At 40.0% G+C, this 17324-nt stretch overlaps 1 protein-coding gene and 1 long non-coding RNA gene across 3 annotated transcripts; one reads left to right on the top strand and one right to left on the bottom strand.

Annotated features, from left to right (window-relative positions):
- Positions 1–865: 865 nt before the first annotated feature.
- On the bottom strand, positions 866–4254 carry DKK1 (dickkopf WNT signaling pathway inhibitor 1). The gene is given in 4 exon segments (NM_001261842.2): positions 866–1969; positions 2088–2228; positions 3425–3587; positions 3833–4254. Coding segments are annotated over 4 exon segments (801 nt in total). The 5' UTR covers positions 4076–4254; the 3' UTR covers positions 866–1715.
- A 536-nt stretch (positions 4255–4790) lies between these two features.
- On the top strand, positions 4791–16864 carry LOC112204590 (uncharacterized). Of its 2 annotated transcripts, XR_008537533.2 has the most exons (4): positions 4791–4876; positions 5025–5112; positions 8974–9111; positions 16725–16864. It is a non-coding gene; the product is annotated as an uncharacterized LOC112204590 (long non-coding RNA). The 2 variants fall into 2 exon arrangements; XR_002938281.2 differs by lacking the exon at positions 4791–4876 and having other exon boundaries at positions 4980–5112; positions 16725–16845.
- The last annotated feature ends 460 nt before the right edge of the window (positions 16865–17324 follow it).

Here is a 17324-nt window from a genome sequence, read left to right as displayed (position 1 = left end):
CAGAAGTCTCTTCTTTCTTCTTTTTGGAGAAAAAGTTTCCTGTTTCCTTTCCTTTATTGTGCTTTATTGGACATGGCAGGCCTTAGAATTGGCCTTTCTGGCACTTCAGAAAACAAGCGCATGTAGAAAAAGAAAGTTTCTCCTGGGTGAGGAAGCTGAGACTTCCAGACAAAAGGAATGTAACAGCAGACATCCTGCCAGTTCCTCTTTCAGTGAAGAACCAACCAAAGCTTGTGTCCCACTGGTTGAGACCCTTGAAATTGAACCACTTCCAGGAACACAAAAACAACAAACGGTCTAGTACATCTGCATTATTTAAGGAAATATTTGCACGATTGATCAGTCACTACTATCCTTTGCAGGCCTGAAATGCAGCATTTTGTGGTTTGGGTGCAGACTTTAGAATACTACAGAAAAAGTATAAATTGGGAAGTTTGCTTTCCCTTTTCCTCAGTATAAACAATATGAAATCTGGCAAGTACAAATGCAAGGAAAATTTAGATTTTATTCCTGTGGGTTTTCTTTAAAATACTGTATCCGTATCCTCATTCCAATCAATAGATTTCAGGTTAAACAAAACTTGAAATATGAAACTCACCTAGCAAGAGAAAAAAAGAGTGGAATGAGGAAGGATTTGTGATTTTTAATTAATAATTATTTTAAAACCAAAATAATTAGAACAAGTCTGCTTTGCATGCAGTAGTACTCAAGATACTGCAAATTATTTTGTTTGGTACAAAATCTGCATGTATTTGTTAACTGTATTTATGGGCACACATCCTGTTCCCGCCAATCACCAAGTACTTTGGAGTATTATTTTTGTGGATGATTTTCTTCCTTGTCTGAAAAATATTGACCACTTAGGTAGGTATTATTAATTTATTGGAAACTATTTTTGAAAGTAGTAATGTAAGGTTCACTCTCATTCTGCCATGATCATTTGAGTTTGTCAATGCAGAATACGTCTTTCTTTAAAGTTATTCTAGAGCTGATCAATATTGTCTTATATTTAGACACTGTCTTTTCTCTGATCATCTTTAAACATATCACACTTCTGTTCTTGTAGAACACACACATACGTACACACACACAAACCTCTAAGATCACAATCCCAAAATGTATGTCTACTTATAACATTTCATGATATTAAATGTTAAATTTTATTTCAAAAACTATCACAGCCTAAAGGGAAATATAATTTAAGCATTAAGATAGTACATTTCAGAAAATAAGCTAGTATTTTCATGTTACATTTTAGGTACCTATCGTTTGTCATTCCAAGAGATCCTTGCGTTCTAGACTCTAGAATTAAACGGGGTAAAGGGCTATGCTTTTAAGAACTATAAGCTGAAATGATTTACTTCAATTCAATATAGAATATTTGTCAGTCAAGATAACAATCAATGTGTACAAAAATTTACATAACAAGAGGAAAAATAGGCAGTGCAGCACCTTTAGAAAAATAATTAAAAGTTTCATTGCATTTACAGGTAAGTGCCACACTGAGAATTTACAATACAGTAATTTACTGCAATCACAGGGGAGTTCCATAAAGAAACAAAGCTCTTACACTCCAGGTTTTTGGAAGGTGTTATTGGAATGCTTAACTGAAACCACGGAACTTGTATATCCTTAGGATTGAGTTGATGAAGGTCATAAAAGGTTTTCATAGCATCTATTATATAAAAGGAGTCCACTGCATTTGGATAGCTGGTTTAGTGTCTCTGACAAGTGTGAAGCCTAGAAGAATTACTGGCTTGATGGTGATCCTTCTGTATCCGGCAAGACAGACCTTCTCCGCAGTAACAACGCTGGAATATTTCTAGTCCGTGAGAGCCTTTTCTCCTATGCTTGGTACACACTTGACCTTCTTTCAGGACAGGTTTACAGATCTTGGACCAGAAGTGTCTAGCACAACACAATCCTGTGGCACAGTCTGATGACCGGAGGCAGACAGAACCTTCTTGTCCTACGAAGGAGAAGACAGTAGGAAAAAAGTACATAGTTACTGTTAAACCTGCATCATTTCACTAAAATAATTCAAAAGACATTTCTGATGTGCTAAGAATGAGTCTTAACATCCTTACCTTTGGTGTGATACATTTTTGAAGACAAGGTGGTTCTTCTGGAATACCCATCCAAGGTGCTATGATCATTACCAAAGCTTTCAGTGATGGTTTCCTCAATTTCTCCTCGGAAATGGTTTTGATCAGAAGACACACATATTCCTAAGGAAGCAGGAAATAGTGATTAACTTCAGGGTTGTAATGCATTACTGCTAACAGCTGTGACAGTGGCAGTCTGTTATGCCAGCATCAACTTGAGATACTTCATTGCAGTGACATCATTTTAAACACAAGCCATACTTCCTCTTTACTGTTAATGCAAAACTCTCCAGATGGACAGAAGCACCAATGTGTATACTGTATACAGTCAGTCATAGGTAATATCCCCAGTATGGCCATTTAAAATACTTTCCCACCAACTGTGGTAGGGGCAAGTGAGATTTCTGCCCATTTTAATATTACCTTTGGGGTAAGAAAAAGAAACTCAGTCACTTTAAAAATGTTCTTAAAAATAACTTCTCTGCCCCTGGTGCTATATGGGTCCTACCAGACTAAGTTAAGCAAATGCAATTCCAGCTGCCTGGAACATTGCAATCTCACCCGCCAGTTACTTTACTGTGTAATTTCTATATTACAGAGATTTACTTAGTTCATCCTGGAGTACTGCTGGGTCCTAAGGAGGGTCGTCGCCCTGTTAGCTTATTTCTGGAGACCTCTTTAGCTGTCTAAATCCACCTTTTGAAAAATTAAGTTAGTGGATCTGTGGTTGGGGGGAGGAGTACTTATATTAAGGCAGCAGAGGGTAGAGGGAGGGGGAAGGATGGAGAAGTCAAGTTGTGAGGGTATCAAGATCTCTCTTAAAAATGGCCAATGCAGATAAATCAGTCCTCTGGCTGACAACAGTTTCAGCAAAAATCAGAAGGCGAGGCCAGTCTGGCGAAGCTGTGAGAATCACAGTAAGAAAAATGAAAAGGACAGCTGAACGCCAAAGCTGGTTTCTTTGGTATCTGTATGATCCCATCGTCCTCCTCATCATCCCCCTTCTCAATTGACCTCAAGGTTCTCCCCAGACAAATTTTTATGGAAGGGTCCACTACGAGGTGAACCGTTGTATTGAATCATTGAGAGACACGGAGGAAGATAAGGACCTCAGAGACCTCCCAACTTCTCTCTTCTTCCCGATTAAACACTTGCAATGAAGATACTTCAGCGGAATCCTGCACGCTGAACACCCATTTGCAGGTGGCGCCGCAGTGTTCTCAGGGCGTAGATTTCTCCCCCTACCCCCGCCCCCGCCCAATTCATAGACGCTCAAAGGCTGGACAGTTTTAGTGTGAAAGGGAGCTTTCAGGACTCACCATTTTTGCAGTAATTCCCGGGGCAGCACATAGCGTGACGCATGCAGCGTTTTCGGCGCTTCCTGCAAGCGAGACAGATTTGCACGCCCGCGTCCCCTCCGCGGGTGGGACTAGCGCAGTACTCATCAGTGCCGCACTCCTCGTCCTCTGCGCACGGGTACGGCTGTGGGAAGGGTTCGGGGAGAGGGTGAGGCATCCAGACGTCCAGGTACCCGCCCTCTTGGACCCGGGCGCTGATCACAGTCCCTATCTGTCCACCTCTCCAAAACCTGTTACTGCCCACTGCTCCCAAATGCAGGGTTACCAAATGCTCCCTGAACCGCACACATTCAGCACGTTCTACTTCCTCGTCTCCAGATAGGACCCTTTCAAGGTCAGAGCATCCTCTGAGCGCCCGACCCCTCTCACCTGGTAGTTGTCAATGGTCTGGTACTTATTCCCGCCCGGGTACAGAATTCCCGGCGCGGCACTGACTGCAGAGCCTGGGTGCCCCGCAGCGCCGCCCAGCGGTGGGGGCAGGTTCTTGATAGCGTTGGAATTGAGAACCGAGTTCAAGGTGGCGCTCACTCCCAGCAGAGGGTGGCCGCCGAGAGCCGCCGCTACCAGCGCGACAAAGACCCGGGTAGCTCCCGCTGCGCCCAGAGCCATCATCTCAGAAGGACTCAAGAGGGAGAAAGAAAGAGAAAATGACCGTCACTTTGCAAGCCTGGGTCCCCACGAAACCGTGCCGGTTCGGCTGCACAGTCAGGGTCCGGGAGCCCCCTGAGGTCCCAGAGTCCTGACTGCAAGGAGCACAGAGCTCTGCGCCGCCACCGCCACCGCGGCTGCCTTTATACCGCGGGCCTGGAGCATTCCGGCCCCTTGGGAGGGAGACAACAAAGCCGGGATGGGATTTCAAAGCGCTGGGAGGGGCTGGGAGGGGGTGTGTTTGTGTACATGAAGGGGGGCCTTTGACACTCTTCACCCCGCCCCTCCCTTGCTTGGTCGCTCGGCTGGCCCGGCTCACCTTCGGGGTGAAGGCTACCAGCGAGCGTTATAGCAGACGACTTTAATAAATGCAGGCGGCAGCAGGAACTCTGGGAACTTGGGTGCCCTTGCCTGGCAGTAAGGGTTGAATTATCCGGATCTGAAATACTTTACAGAGCCGAGGGGTGATAGGCTCTGCAAAAGCACTTTTTGCCCCTCTCCCTTATGCCAATACTCGCTGACTGTGCACACAAGTCATATTCAGTATTAAATACAAACCGGTCTGTAATTCAATGGCTCTAGCAAGACGCCTCTGAGAGGGCCAGGTGGCGGGTGCAAGTTGCTCATTAACCCTTTAGAGTCGCAGTTTGCAGATCTGAGTTGGATCCCCGGCTTTGAGGTCCTTCAGTTGCCCTCCTGCCCCACCTCCCCCCGCCACTGCGAGAAAAATGTGCAAAGAGAAGGAAATTTGCACATCAAACGAGGGTAAGAAGGAAGAAGAGCTAATTCTCTTTTGATGGGAAGTTTAGAGAGGGAGGCGAGAGACTGGCGTTTAGAAATTAGATCAGGGGTGGAGGGAAGAGGGAAATGACCATCCGATAATCAAACCATTTAATGTTGTTCTTTGAATCAGGGCAATCGCGGCAGTAGATGAACTTGATTAGGCAGACGCGTGAGATCAGAGTGGCCGGGACCAAAGCGGACAGGGTCCAACGTGCCAGGTCAGTCGCCTTTCCCCGGTTCTCCCTTCTCAGTGGTGGGCTAATGTGGGGAAATAAGAAACCCTTAGGGCTTAGCGCCTGACTTCCTCATTAGTATATCACATCGCAACGCTTCCGAATGCAGGGTTTGCTCCCAAGTCATACCTTGCACGGGACCACGCAATACCCCTTCTAGGGAGAAAAGAAAAAACCTTGAGGAGAAGAAGAGCTGAAAGTGAATTAGAAAGTGAATTTGACGTCATTGAAATTGGTGTGTAGATATAATAAAGTAAGGCTGGTGTATAAGAATGGTGTCATGCTTATAAATGGGAAATGATCTATTTAATTCAACAAAAACTTATTGGAAGCCTAGAGCCCTGGCATTGGGCTGCCCTCTGGGTTGTTACCTTATTTTTATTTTTTAAATGTTTTGGTGAGATGGGTGGTGGGGGGAGGGGCACAGTGAATACAAATATTTATGAGACACAGTTCTCATTTTAAATAATAAAGTTCTCTTTATTCTAATTACAGTAATAATAAAAGATGTAGTAACAATAAAATTATAGCAATAAATATAAAAGTAAACATAATTCTTTTAAAAACAGGTTGATATTATAAGTGTCAGAAAATAAGCAACTGTTTTGTGAGTTTGGAAAAGGGAGAGATGATTGAATAATCACTATTGAATTAAAAAAGAGTAAGATATATTTATTTTGTCTTCCTCTAAGCTGTATAGATTTAGGCTGTCTATAATGACTCCACATGCTGACCTACTAGAGTCAGAACTGGGGCCACCACCAAGTAAAGCCAGTGACAATCTTAAAGTAAAAAAATCCTAAAGTTTACTGGGGGAAGGAGTAATTAAAACACAATTTACCATGGCCTGTGTTCTAGTTCCTTCAGTTTCAAAGGTAATATTAAGAAGATCATCTAAACAATTCTTGAATGGTACCCTAGTTATACTAGTGTCCTTCCCATCCCAAATTCCATCTGTCCAGGAAATTATCCTGTCAGGAATCAATGCGTTAAGCACCTTCAGTGTACTGGGAAATCTGCAAGCTGTGTTAAGTTTGAATGACTTTGAAATGTGGAGAAAAATCCGCCTGCCAATCAGAAGGTTGAAAATGTTTCTTTTTAGTCCTATTAACCTGTTTAAATATTTTGAATCTAGAAATATATTTGTGCCACACTAAAGGCCAATCTCTTGCCTTTTTTTCTGAAGAGATAGTATATGATTAATACATTTAATGAACTTGGTTCATTAAAAGCTTGGCTTCACAAAAAAAATCCATTGCCTGGGGCAAAAGAAGAGAAAGTGGAACAATTTAATCAACAAAAGGAAAATTCTGTTATAACAAAGAAACTTGTTGCATAAATTCAACCTTGATCTCTGAACACATATCATTTGTCTATTATGTTTCAATATTCACTGAGTCTGGACAGAATCTGTGGTATTGAGTTAGGAGAGCTAAACCAAGCATAGAGTTTCAAGAGTGGGCTAGCTTCTACCTCCTTCCTCAGCTTTCACATTGCTCCTGAAGTTGTCATGAGTTTAAAACTAATAATGAGTTGGTCAATATCTGAGTTCCTACTTTGTGCTAAGCATTATACATGATATTGTGTGATAAAAGATGAGTTCGCATGTAATCTACCTTCAAATCATTTAGTGGGCAGAGGAGAGGTAACCTCACAAATTATTCAGGGGAGAAATCACATGGGTGGTCCTCAGAGAGGGCTAAGTACATAGCAAATCAAACCTTTGTTCCAAATGAGGAAATTTATTTTTTCAGTACTTTTTCTCCATTTGAAAATCCTTTCCAGGATGTGGTTTGTTCATTGGCAACAAGAGTGCAAGGTAGATAAAGAGGTATAGTAAAACTCATTGTTCCATCAGCAGCCAGTTAATATTCGGTGAGTACCCATTATTGGGAGCATATCTCACAATATGAAAGGTAGGCTTCTTGTCCTCAGCCTTCAGTCTGTGAGTAGTTGGGGAAATACAACATACTTACATGGGGCTGGGGGTAAAAATTTTTCCAACATCGATTATATTTTGGCAGATACTAGGTCATGGAGAGCAAGAAAAATGTGCAGGAACTGTGACCAACATGTCTTAGGACGGAGAGAGGGTTCTGGTGATTGTCTGAGTCTCTCTTACAGCTGGGTGACAGAGGAGGTGGGAGACAGAGTAGATGACTTTAGTTTATTAAACTGAGATTATTTAGTCCTGTAGGGAACCCTGCCTCCTATTCAATCTGGTATAAATATGATCATAATTAATGTAACAAATTTAATATTTTGTATTATATTTTTGAATAGGTGAAATATGCTTATCAGCGTGGAATTGAACCTCATAACTCGGGAACAGCATGCTAACACATGTCTTCTTTATATTTTAAGTGTTGGATGCCAGGCATAGAATATTTCTCAACCTTTTCATCCATGACGGAGACAGACAAATATACTCCAAAACACTCCATGCTATTCACCAACTATTTTTCCATCTCTGTTATTTGTGACTGCTGATTTTTTTTTATTTTATATATTTTTATATATTTTTTGAGACAGGATCTCATTCTGTCGCTCAGGCTGGAGCGCAGTGGTGCAATCATGGTTAACTGCAGCCTTGACCTCCCAGGCTCAAGCGGTTCTTCCACCTCACCCCCAAGTAGCTGGGACTACAGCTGCATGCCACCACACCTGGCTAATTTTTAATTTTTTTGTAGAAACAGGGTCTCACTATGTTGCTAGCCAGAGCTGGTCTTAAACTCTTAGGCTCAAGTGATCCTCCCACCTTGGCCTCCCAAAGTGCTGGGATTACAGGCGTGAGACACCGCGCCCAGTCTACTGCTGTATTTTAAATTCCCTTCTTTCCTCTTTTCTTTCTTCTCTCCCTCCTTCCCTTCTTTCCTTCTTTCTCTTCATTAAATCAAAAGAAGCAGATTTGTTGCCATATAATTTTACTTTGCTAGGAAAATACCGCATACATATCATTCCTTATGGTGGGTGTTGCCAACATTTTTGTTAGTGTCAATCTTGAGTATAGCAGGGATTCCTCATTCCTGATGTTTTGTAAAAAATGATATGACTTTCTCATTGACTTTTAAAACAGTTTGGTCTTAATGTTCTTCATGATGTTAAAAGAACTTTTAGACCTGGTCCATGTTATGACTCCCCTGAGAGCTGGATTTTCTGCACTCCCCAGTACAAACAGAAGGCAAGATTTGACCGTGATTACATTTATTTGGGCGGTGGAGATGGCCAGCCCAGATAAATCAGGCTCCGTGGTAGCTTTCTAACCAAGCTCAGAAGATGTGTTTTACTGGAGCAAGACATTAAAAGCTAATCTGAGAGTAGAGGCTGGGTTCCAGCCTCTAAACCCAGTGAAGATAGTGCCTAACCAGACAGATATCTGCCTGCATCCTTTCTGAGGTCCTGACACTCAGAAAGGTCTGTGGTGGTGGGTATAGGGAGTGCAATGTCCTCTTTGAGTCCCCAAAGGATTTAACATCTCCAACCCTAAGGATAGGCCAGTGTCTGCAGAAAGCAAGATGTAGGATCCCATGACACAGTCTCCGCACCTACAGAAAAACAATTTTCTTCCATGTCACTGGGTTCCTATTATTACCTCCTTTATAAGACAGATCTTCTCCCAGGGTATGGCCAAGAAAGGCATCGTGCCAAGGAGTTAAGAGGCTAGGGATGGTACTCTGTATAGGGTGTCAGCCATAATCTGGCTCCTAAATATGGGAAAGCCATTTAACTCTTGGTGTGGTGCTGGCTTTTCTTTATAAAATGGGATGCAGGGGAGATGGAGAGGTTCCTTTTCACTACAAAAGTCTCTCTTTCTTTCTCTCTCTCTTTCTTTTCTTTTTCTTTCAGCACTGCCAAGAGAAGGCCTTTTGTACTCAGGTTAAATAAGAACATCCTGCAAGGAGTCTGTTCTTTTACGCAGCCTAAAGATCAAGTAATAATCATTGACACTGATACTGAGCATGTCGATTTTGAAGAGACTGGCATGTAAGTATTAAGTGCCTGGAAATAAGGTGAATTACTTGGACCAGGAGACTTTTTAAAAAAGTGTGTGTGTGTGTGTGTGTGTGTGTGTGTAGAGGTTGTTTTCCCATCACAAAATTGGTTGTAATATTTAAAGCTGATGTTTTCAACTATCACCAATTCTCCAACTGGTGAATTGTAAAGGACCTTAAGGTGAAAAGTAGAAAGTAGGACCTTAAAAACACTTTAGTCTTGACACCCAGTCTTAGAAATGCTAAAGAGTGGAAGATGCAGGCTATTAAATAGAACTATTAACTTTTGGCGGGGAAGAGCAGGAGGGATGTATAATTAACTCGTGTAAGGATTCTTCATCACCCTTAAGTTACAAAAGTAAAATAATTTTCAGAGGAGTCTAGGAGTCCGTGGCAGGAGTCACGTCAGGGAACTACCTGTCTGGCCAACCTAGGGGCTCCCAACCCTGAGTCCTTCCGCAAAGGCCCTGCCTCCAGTGCGGGCGCGTTTCCCAGCGCGCAGGCCCCGCGCCCTGCACGGCGAATCCCCCGTTGTTCACGCGCTCCCAGTGCCGGGTGCTCACGGTGGCTGCACTTGGGTGTCACAACCCGTCGCTAGCATACAGTAGTGTAAAATGAAGCTTGTTTAAAGACTCTCTTTGATGAGCGAAGATCAAACGGCCTGGGGACCCCCGGTCTTAATCAGACTTGAGCCAGGATGGCATTTTCACAAATAGTCCGTTTGCTCGGCTTTGAGCAGACTTTGTGCTCAGCACATTCATCCGGCTGCGGGGCGGGTAATCCCGGCTGAAGCCCCTTGCCTGGTCGCAAATCCATTCACACTACAATGGCTGCTGTTGGTTTGCTGTGTCAGTTCATGGGCAAATAAATACAGGGCCTTTCTGACTTAATTAGAGGCGGGTGAGGGGAAAGGCGACTGAGGGGAAGATTAAAGCTCTGAGGGACATCAGGCTCCGCGGTGTCTCCGGCGTCCGGGGGGAGGTGGGAGAAACCCGCTCTTCTGCTGCCTCCTGGTGGAATTTCCGTAGAAGTTCTTAGTAGGGAAAAGTATGTATTAATCCTGTAGTTATATTTATTTTCTAGGTCCAATTACTTGTGTATTTTCATAACTCCCTATGCTGCAAACTCTCTAAAGCCAAATATATTTTGTCCTTCTTAATATTCCACATAATGTTTTGTTGAAAAATTAAATCTACACATGGTAGAATTAAAATGATAAGGTCTGGTACTGTCACCACCATATACTTAAAAAATAGAAGGGAGCTGGGGTGCGAAACTTAGGTTCTTATTAAATGTTTTAGTTTGGTTGAAGTTCAAAGGCTCTATATTGCATTGCTGGATAAAAATGTCTGGGTCTCCACATTACTATGTTAATATATAATGTTATAGGGAAATGCTAGGCTAAACAAATATTAAGAAAGCTCAAACAATGTAACTATTCAGGGAGAATGAAAATAGAATATGTTTTTTAATTTATTTGGATAATAAAAATATTAATCTCATTTACATTTTCAAAAGGAAGATTAAAACATTCAATAGTTTATGCAAAACAATAGTTATAATGTACTATTTAACAGTTTCACTTCATTTGAGTCAACATGATGCACAAGGAGAAAAGGAACAGCAGGAAAATTAATAAAACAACATATTGGAAGTGCAGGTCCTAGCATAGTATATGCAACTGTTAACATATATGCTAATGGCAGCTATGCATTTTATTGATAGCCAATATTTTAAACTAGACCCAATTTTGTTCTTCTGTCTGATGTTTTTTGAAGAGTTCTGGCAGAAAAAAAAAAGTTCTATTTTTTTTAAAGATTTCTTTTAAAGAAGAAAAGATCATGGAAGATGTGTAAGAAATGCCATCTCTAAACATTCAGTTCAATATGAATTGTGTACTCATTTTGTAGCTATCAGTTAGATGCTAAGTAAAAAATTGTATACTATTATTTTAGGATCATATTCTAAAATATATTTATAATAATGACTTTAAAAAGCACATCGACCTCTATCAAAACCTCTCAAAATGTCATTAGTATGTTCATTATACTTGTCTACATTTCCTGATTGTGCTATTTTCTCCATCAGTATCTCCATCTTCTCATAATATTACTGCAATCCAGCTGATTCTGTTTACCACAAGAATCATATTCTTTAAAGTAAGCTCTAAGTTTGAAAAAGAAATGAAAAACATTTTGCGAATACCAACAGCTTTGTGAATTCAACAGAGCCACAAGCTTACTTAGAAGCTATGGAAGCACTGAGGCAGAGTAGAGTGGTGAATTAGCTTTCTATTAGGGGCATATTCTTCTACGCCTTCCTGCTAATACCATTTACTAGTATCATTTACACTAAGAATTTTAGAAGGGAACTGTGGCTAGATCTGTGAAGTCTAAAGGTTTAAAATGCATGTTTTCTTTGTATTTAGAGTTCCTGATTTGCAGGCAAAGTCCTAAACTTGTTTGAAAAATTACTTTGCTAGGGTTTAATTCACAGCTGAGATTAGAAAAATAAGTAAGTAAATAAATAAGTGGAACTTTCTTTTTTTTTTTTTTGGTACTTTCTTACGAGTATGTAAAGAATGGGAGAGAAACAGATTTTTTTTTCCTGTTTTTATAGGCATTGAAAGGCAAATATTAGTCAATTAAAGGTGCTTTTCTTTTCCTTAAAAAAGATCTATTGAGGCCAGGCATGGTGGCTCATGCCGATAATCACACTTTGGGAGGCTGAATCAGGAGGATTGCATGGGCTCAGGAGTTCACAACCAGCCTAGGCAACACAGTGAGACCCCATCTCTACTAAAAATAAAAAATTAGCCAGATGTGATGGCACATACCTGTAATCTGTAGTCTCAGCTACTTGGGAGGCTGAGGCGGGAGGATTGCTTGAGCCCAGGAGGTGAAGGCTGCAGTGAGCCTTGTTTGCACCACTGCATTCCAGCCTGAGTGAGAGAGTGAGATCCAATCTCTTAAAAAAATAATCTAGGCCGGGTGTGGTGGCTCACGCCTGTAATCCCAGCACTTTGGGAGGCTGAGGTGGGTGGATCACCTGAGGTCAGGAGTTCAAGACCAGCCTGGCCAACATGGTGAAACCCTGTCTCTACTAAAAATACAAAAAAATTAGCTGGGCATGGTGGCTCATGCCTGTAATCCTAGCTACTCAGAAGGCTGAGGCAGGAGAATTGTTTGAACCTGGGAGGCAGAGGTTGCAGTGAGCCGAGACCACACCATTGCACTCCAGCCTGGGTAACAAGAACCAAACTCCAATCTCAAAAAAAAAAAAAAAAAAAAATCTATTAAGAACTCTGCGGGTCCAAGAGCTCTGATGTGCAAGGGTAGGAGAAGATGGAGTCCCTGATCAAGAAGAGAGAGATTTTTCCCTTCCTTCTTCTTTTTGTTCAGGCCCACAATGGACTGGATGATGCCTGCTCATATTGGAGAGGACAAGCCTTCTTTACTCAATCTAATAATTCAAGTGCAAATCTTTTCTGGAAACACCCTTAGAGATACAACCAAGAATACTGTTTTACCAGTGATGTGGGTATCCCTGAACCCAATCAAGTTAACATATAAAATTAATCATCAAAGACAATTTCAAGTGAAAACTGTGACTCCACTGACCATGGAGATGAGAAGATGTGCTCACAATTATACAGTGCTTTCACCATATAGGTACAATTTTTTTTTTTTTTTTACCAGAGTCTTGCTGTGTTGCCCAGGCTGCTGTGTAGTGGTGCAACCATAGCTTACTTCAACCTGAAACTCTTGGACTCAAGTGATCCACCTGCCCCAGCCTCACAAAGAACTGGGATTATAAGCATAGCTAGAACTACAGATGCACGCCACCAGGCCCAGATAATTAAAAATGATTTTTTAAATAGAGACAGCATCTCACTATGTTGCCTAAGCTGGCCTTGAACTCCTAGCCTCAAGAGATCCTCCAGTCTCAGCCTCCCAAAACACTGGGATTACAGGTATGAGACACTGCACTGAGCCCCATACAGATACAATTGATATAAATAATTTCAAGAGGATATGCAATAGTACAATGAAGTAATATATTTAGGTAGTAATAAGTTTTGAGTATATATTTTGAGTATATATTTTATATAATTTTTGTAACATTTATATACTATTATTTTAATGTACTTTAGTTGTAAGTTTATGCCATTTAATTTTTAAAAATTGTAGTCCTTGAATATTGACTTATATATATATATATCCCTTGTCCCAGGTGGCTATTAAACCAAAGCTCTACTTCAACAGACTCGAGAAATGTTCTCAGAGCAAATAAAGTTTCAGTGGCCCACTTTCATGGTTCCCGTGTTCCCTTAGATTTTGACTTGGCTTTTTCTTAGTATGTTGCCAACTTTTTGAGATTTTTAAGACAGAGAGAGGGATGTAACATACACACACACAGATACATATACATATACATATACATATGTAGTAGCGTTTTAAATTTTCAGTAAGAGAGTTGATTCAAATAACCGAATCTGCCATTTCCCCCAAAATAAAAGTTTCTCACCTAAAAAATTATATAAATGTTGTCACACTGTATTATGCAATTTTTTCATTTAGTGTTGTTTCTGAAATTTGGCCATGTTAAATTTAACTAATGCATTTATATTCACTTTCATATAATATTCTATTGTTTGAATACACCAGATTTAATGGTCTATTATCCAGGTGATGGGCAGTTTGACTTCTAAATTTTTTACTATTTCAAAATTCTTCTGAAGATATGCTGAGATATATATATATATATATATATATATATATATATATATATATATATGTCTCCTAGTGAATGTGTATGAACTTTTTTTCTAGGAAATATACCAATGAAGAGAAGTGTTCAGTTATAGGATACAGACATTTTCAACTTTGTTAAATATTGGAAAATTATTCTTCCAATTTGTAAAAATTCCCATTTGTACCAGCAGATATGAAAATTTTACATTGCTCTACATTCTAACCAACATTTTGCTACTTTTAAACTTTAATTTGCAAATCTCATGAATAAAAATGGTTTAATTTTTAAATTTACAGTTCCTGGTAATGAAGTGGAGTATATATCCATATATTTCTGTTTTCTGGATGAGAAGACTAACCTAACTAAGTAGGTTAGTATAACCTTTATACACAAACAGATGAGGATAATTCAAGAAAGGGGACTTTTAGGCTACTCTCTTGAGATCATAGACAGAAAAGTCTAAAATATAATATTGGAGGCCAAGGTGGGAGGATCATTCAAAGCCAGGAGCTTGAGACCAGACTGTGAAATATAGCAAGACCCAATTTCTATAAAAAATAAACAACCTAGCTGTGTGTGATATGTGTCTATAGTCCCAGCTACTCAAAAGGCTGAGGCGACCTCGAGGATCACTTGAGCCCAGGAGTTTGAGGCTGCAGTAAGCTAGGATTGCACCACTGCACTCCAGCCTGTGTGACAGAGAGACCCTGTCTCTAAAATACATAAATAAATAAAACATTGGTAAATCAAAAACACCAATATATTCAAAATGCATGTAATGACAAAGTTGAATTCATGCCAAGGAAGCATGGGTGGCTTAACATTAGATGTGTTACACATCTTCCACCAAGTCGACCACAATAAAAGGATTAAGAAAGTAACATGCCCATCTTAATGTATGCTGAAACAGAATTTTGATTTTTTAAAAAGATTGACCAACTAAGAACTCTCTTAATATGATCGTGTGTATGTGTATAAAACCTGTATCAAACATCTAATGATGAAATTTAAAATCAGAAAAGAGACAAGGATGCCAACTGTAATTTTATTATTATACATTTACGTGGAGTCCTAGCCAGCCCATTACTTCAAGAAAAAAATTACTGATTGGAACTATAAAGAGTTAAATACAACATTTCGTTATTCAGAGATGACAATATTATCTTTATAAATAACCGAAAAAATAGACATAGACATTAATCAGTAAAATTTCAGGAAGGATGGTGGACATAAGAGCACTATGCAAGAAATTGGCAGGGCACAGTGGCTCACACCTGCAATTCCAGCACTTTAGGAGGCTAAGGTGGATGGATCACTTGAGCTCAGGAGTTTAAGACCAGCCTGGCCAACACGGTGAAACCCTGTCTCTACTAAAAATACAAAAATTTGCCAGGCATGGTGGTGCACACCTGTAAGTCCCAGCTACTTGGGAGGCTGAGGCAGGAGGATTGCTTGAACCCAGGAGACGGAGGTTGCAGTGAGGCGAGATAGCACTGCTGCACTCCAGCCTGGGCAACAGAGTGAGACTGTTCAAAAAAAACGAAGAAATCAATTGAATTTCTCTGTGCCACTATTATAATATTCGAGAGTATAATATGTTAAAATATGTTATTTTAATAGCAACCAAATATGTAAATGAATTGTATTAAAAATGCTTTTGAAGACATTCTATAAACTGTAAATAATGCTCACGAGTGGAAAAAGTTAAAATCATAAGGTTGTCATTTCTCCCATTAATCTATGAACTAAAAATAATTCTAATCAAAATCCTAAAAGATGTTTTCATGAAACATGACCATATGGTTTTAATATTTATGTAGAATAAAAGGACTCTAATGTGCCAAAACAATTTTAAAGACAAAAAGCTAGGGGGATGGAGGGACGGAGGGCAGTGGGGGTACCCCATAAGATATAAATAATATTTATAAACCTTGTTAACTGAGCCAGTTTGATAGTACTGCATAGAGTGGCAAATATACCAATGGAATATTAAATACATATTAAATTATATTTCTATATATACATGTGTATATATGTGTATATATACATGTGTATACATATATATGAGTATATATACATGTGTATACATATATATGTGTATATATACATATATACAATACGTACACATATATATATATACATAAATACATATGGGTGGTTTAACATTAGAATATGTTAAACTGATATGTAAAACAAATAATATTGTAACCTTTCTGGCTGAATCAGAATTAGAAATCTGAAGCCTGTGGAGCTTACTCCCTGCATGTCCCCTTTTGTTAATCCAGGTACTCCTCTCCCTATTCCATCCTGGTAGACTCTGAGACATTACTTCAATGTTCTGAAGCTCTATGGAGAACTGAACTTGAAAATCATCAGCTCATTGCAAGCCTTTCCTTTTTGATCAGAGATTGGCAACCTTTTCTGGAAAGGCCCAGATAGTAAATATTTTAGGCTTTACCTGCCATGCAGCCTCTAGCTTACTACTCAAGTGTTGTTGTAACATGAAAGCAGCTTCAGACAATGTTTGTTCCAATAAAACTTTATTTACAAAAACAGGCTGTGAGACAAATTTGGCTGGTTCATCACAGTTTGCCAGCCCTGGCAGGGAGGTTGTAAGTGAAGGAACTTAAAAGCATAGAGTTTTATTACCAAAAATAACTCTAATAGTCTTCTTATGGGTCAGGAAACCAAGGCCCTAAGTAATTCACTTCCATTTACATAGTAATTTGTGGCACATGTAATCAGCAAAGGGTTACACAGAAGACATTTAGAATTATGGTTAAGATGGTATCTTGTTCCTATTCCAACTTTCTTTTATTGTAAAATCTCTCCACTCTCACTTCTTTCCAGGAACCTTGAAGAATCATGTTCTTCCTAGGAATTACAAATCCCCTGATTCCATGTCTAACATAATTTCTACTGGCCTCTTTGCTTCTCATGCTTTAGTATCAGTGCTTCTGAATCTGAAAGTCTTCAGGCAAATTGCCCAGGTAAATCATTGCACCAACCTTAGATGGTCTGGACTCTTAAAATGTTTCCTTCCATTACTCTCTTAAAATGTATCTTTGCTATGTCAAGTTGGAGGTAGTTTCTGCCAGAAGATTGGGCATTTGGGTGAATTCAAGTCTTCACTGCAGTTTTTACTGCCTGTGACTCGGGGTCTAAAGATTTCTTCTGTTATTTTCTGCCTGTTATTTTCTACAGTGATAAATCACCTTGCAGAGGCTAGGGCAGGCCTCACCTTTCTTTTGAATGTGACAGTTGTATCAGTCGGAATGGGCGAAATCCTGTTGAAATAGACAAAGCCAAAATCTTAGTGGTTCAAAACAACAATATATTCCACTGTAAAGCCTTTGGGAGTTGGTGAGGGGCTCCACTCCTCCTCATCACTGTCCTTACTCTGCTTCTGAAGCTGACAGGGCAGCCACTGTTGAGGAAATGCTGATCACA

Source organism: Pan troglodytes, chromosome 8 (genome assembly GCF_028858775.2).
Source record: "Pan troglodytes isolate AG18354 chromosome 8, NHGRI_mPanTro3-v2.0_pri, whole genome shotgun sequence".
Classification (NCBI taxonomy): Eukaryota; Metazoa; Chordata; class Mammalia; order Primates; family Hominidae; genus Pan; species Pan troglodytes.
The sequence above is the reverse complement of the archived record's forward strand: the minus strand, read 5'-3'. Positions and strand labels throughout refer to the sequence as shown.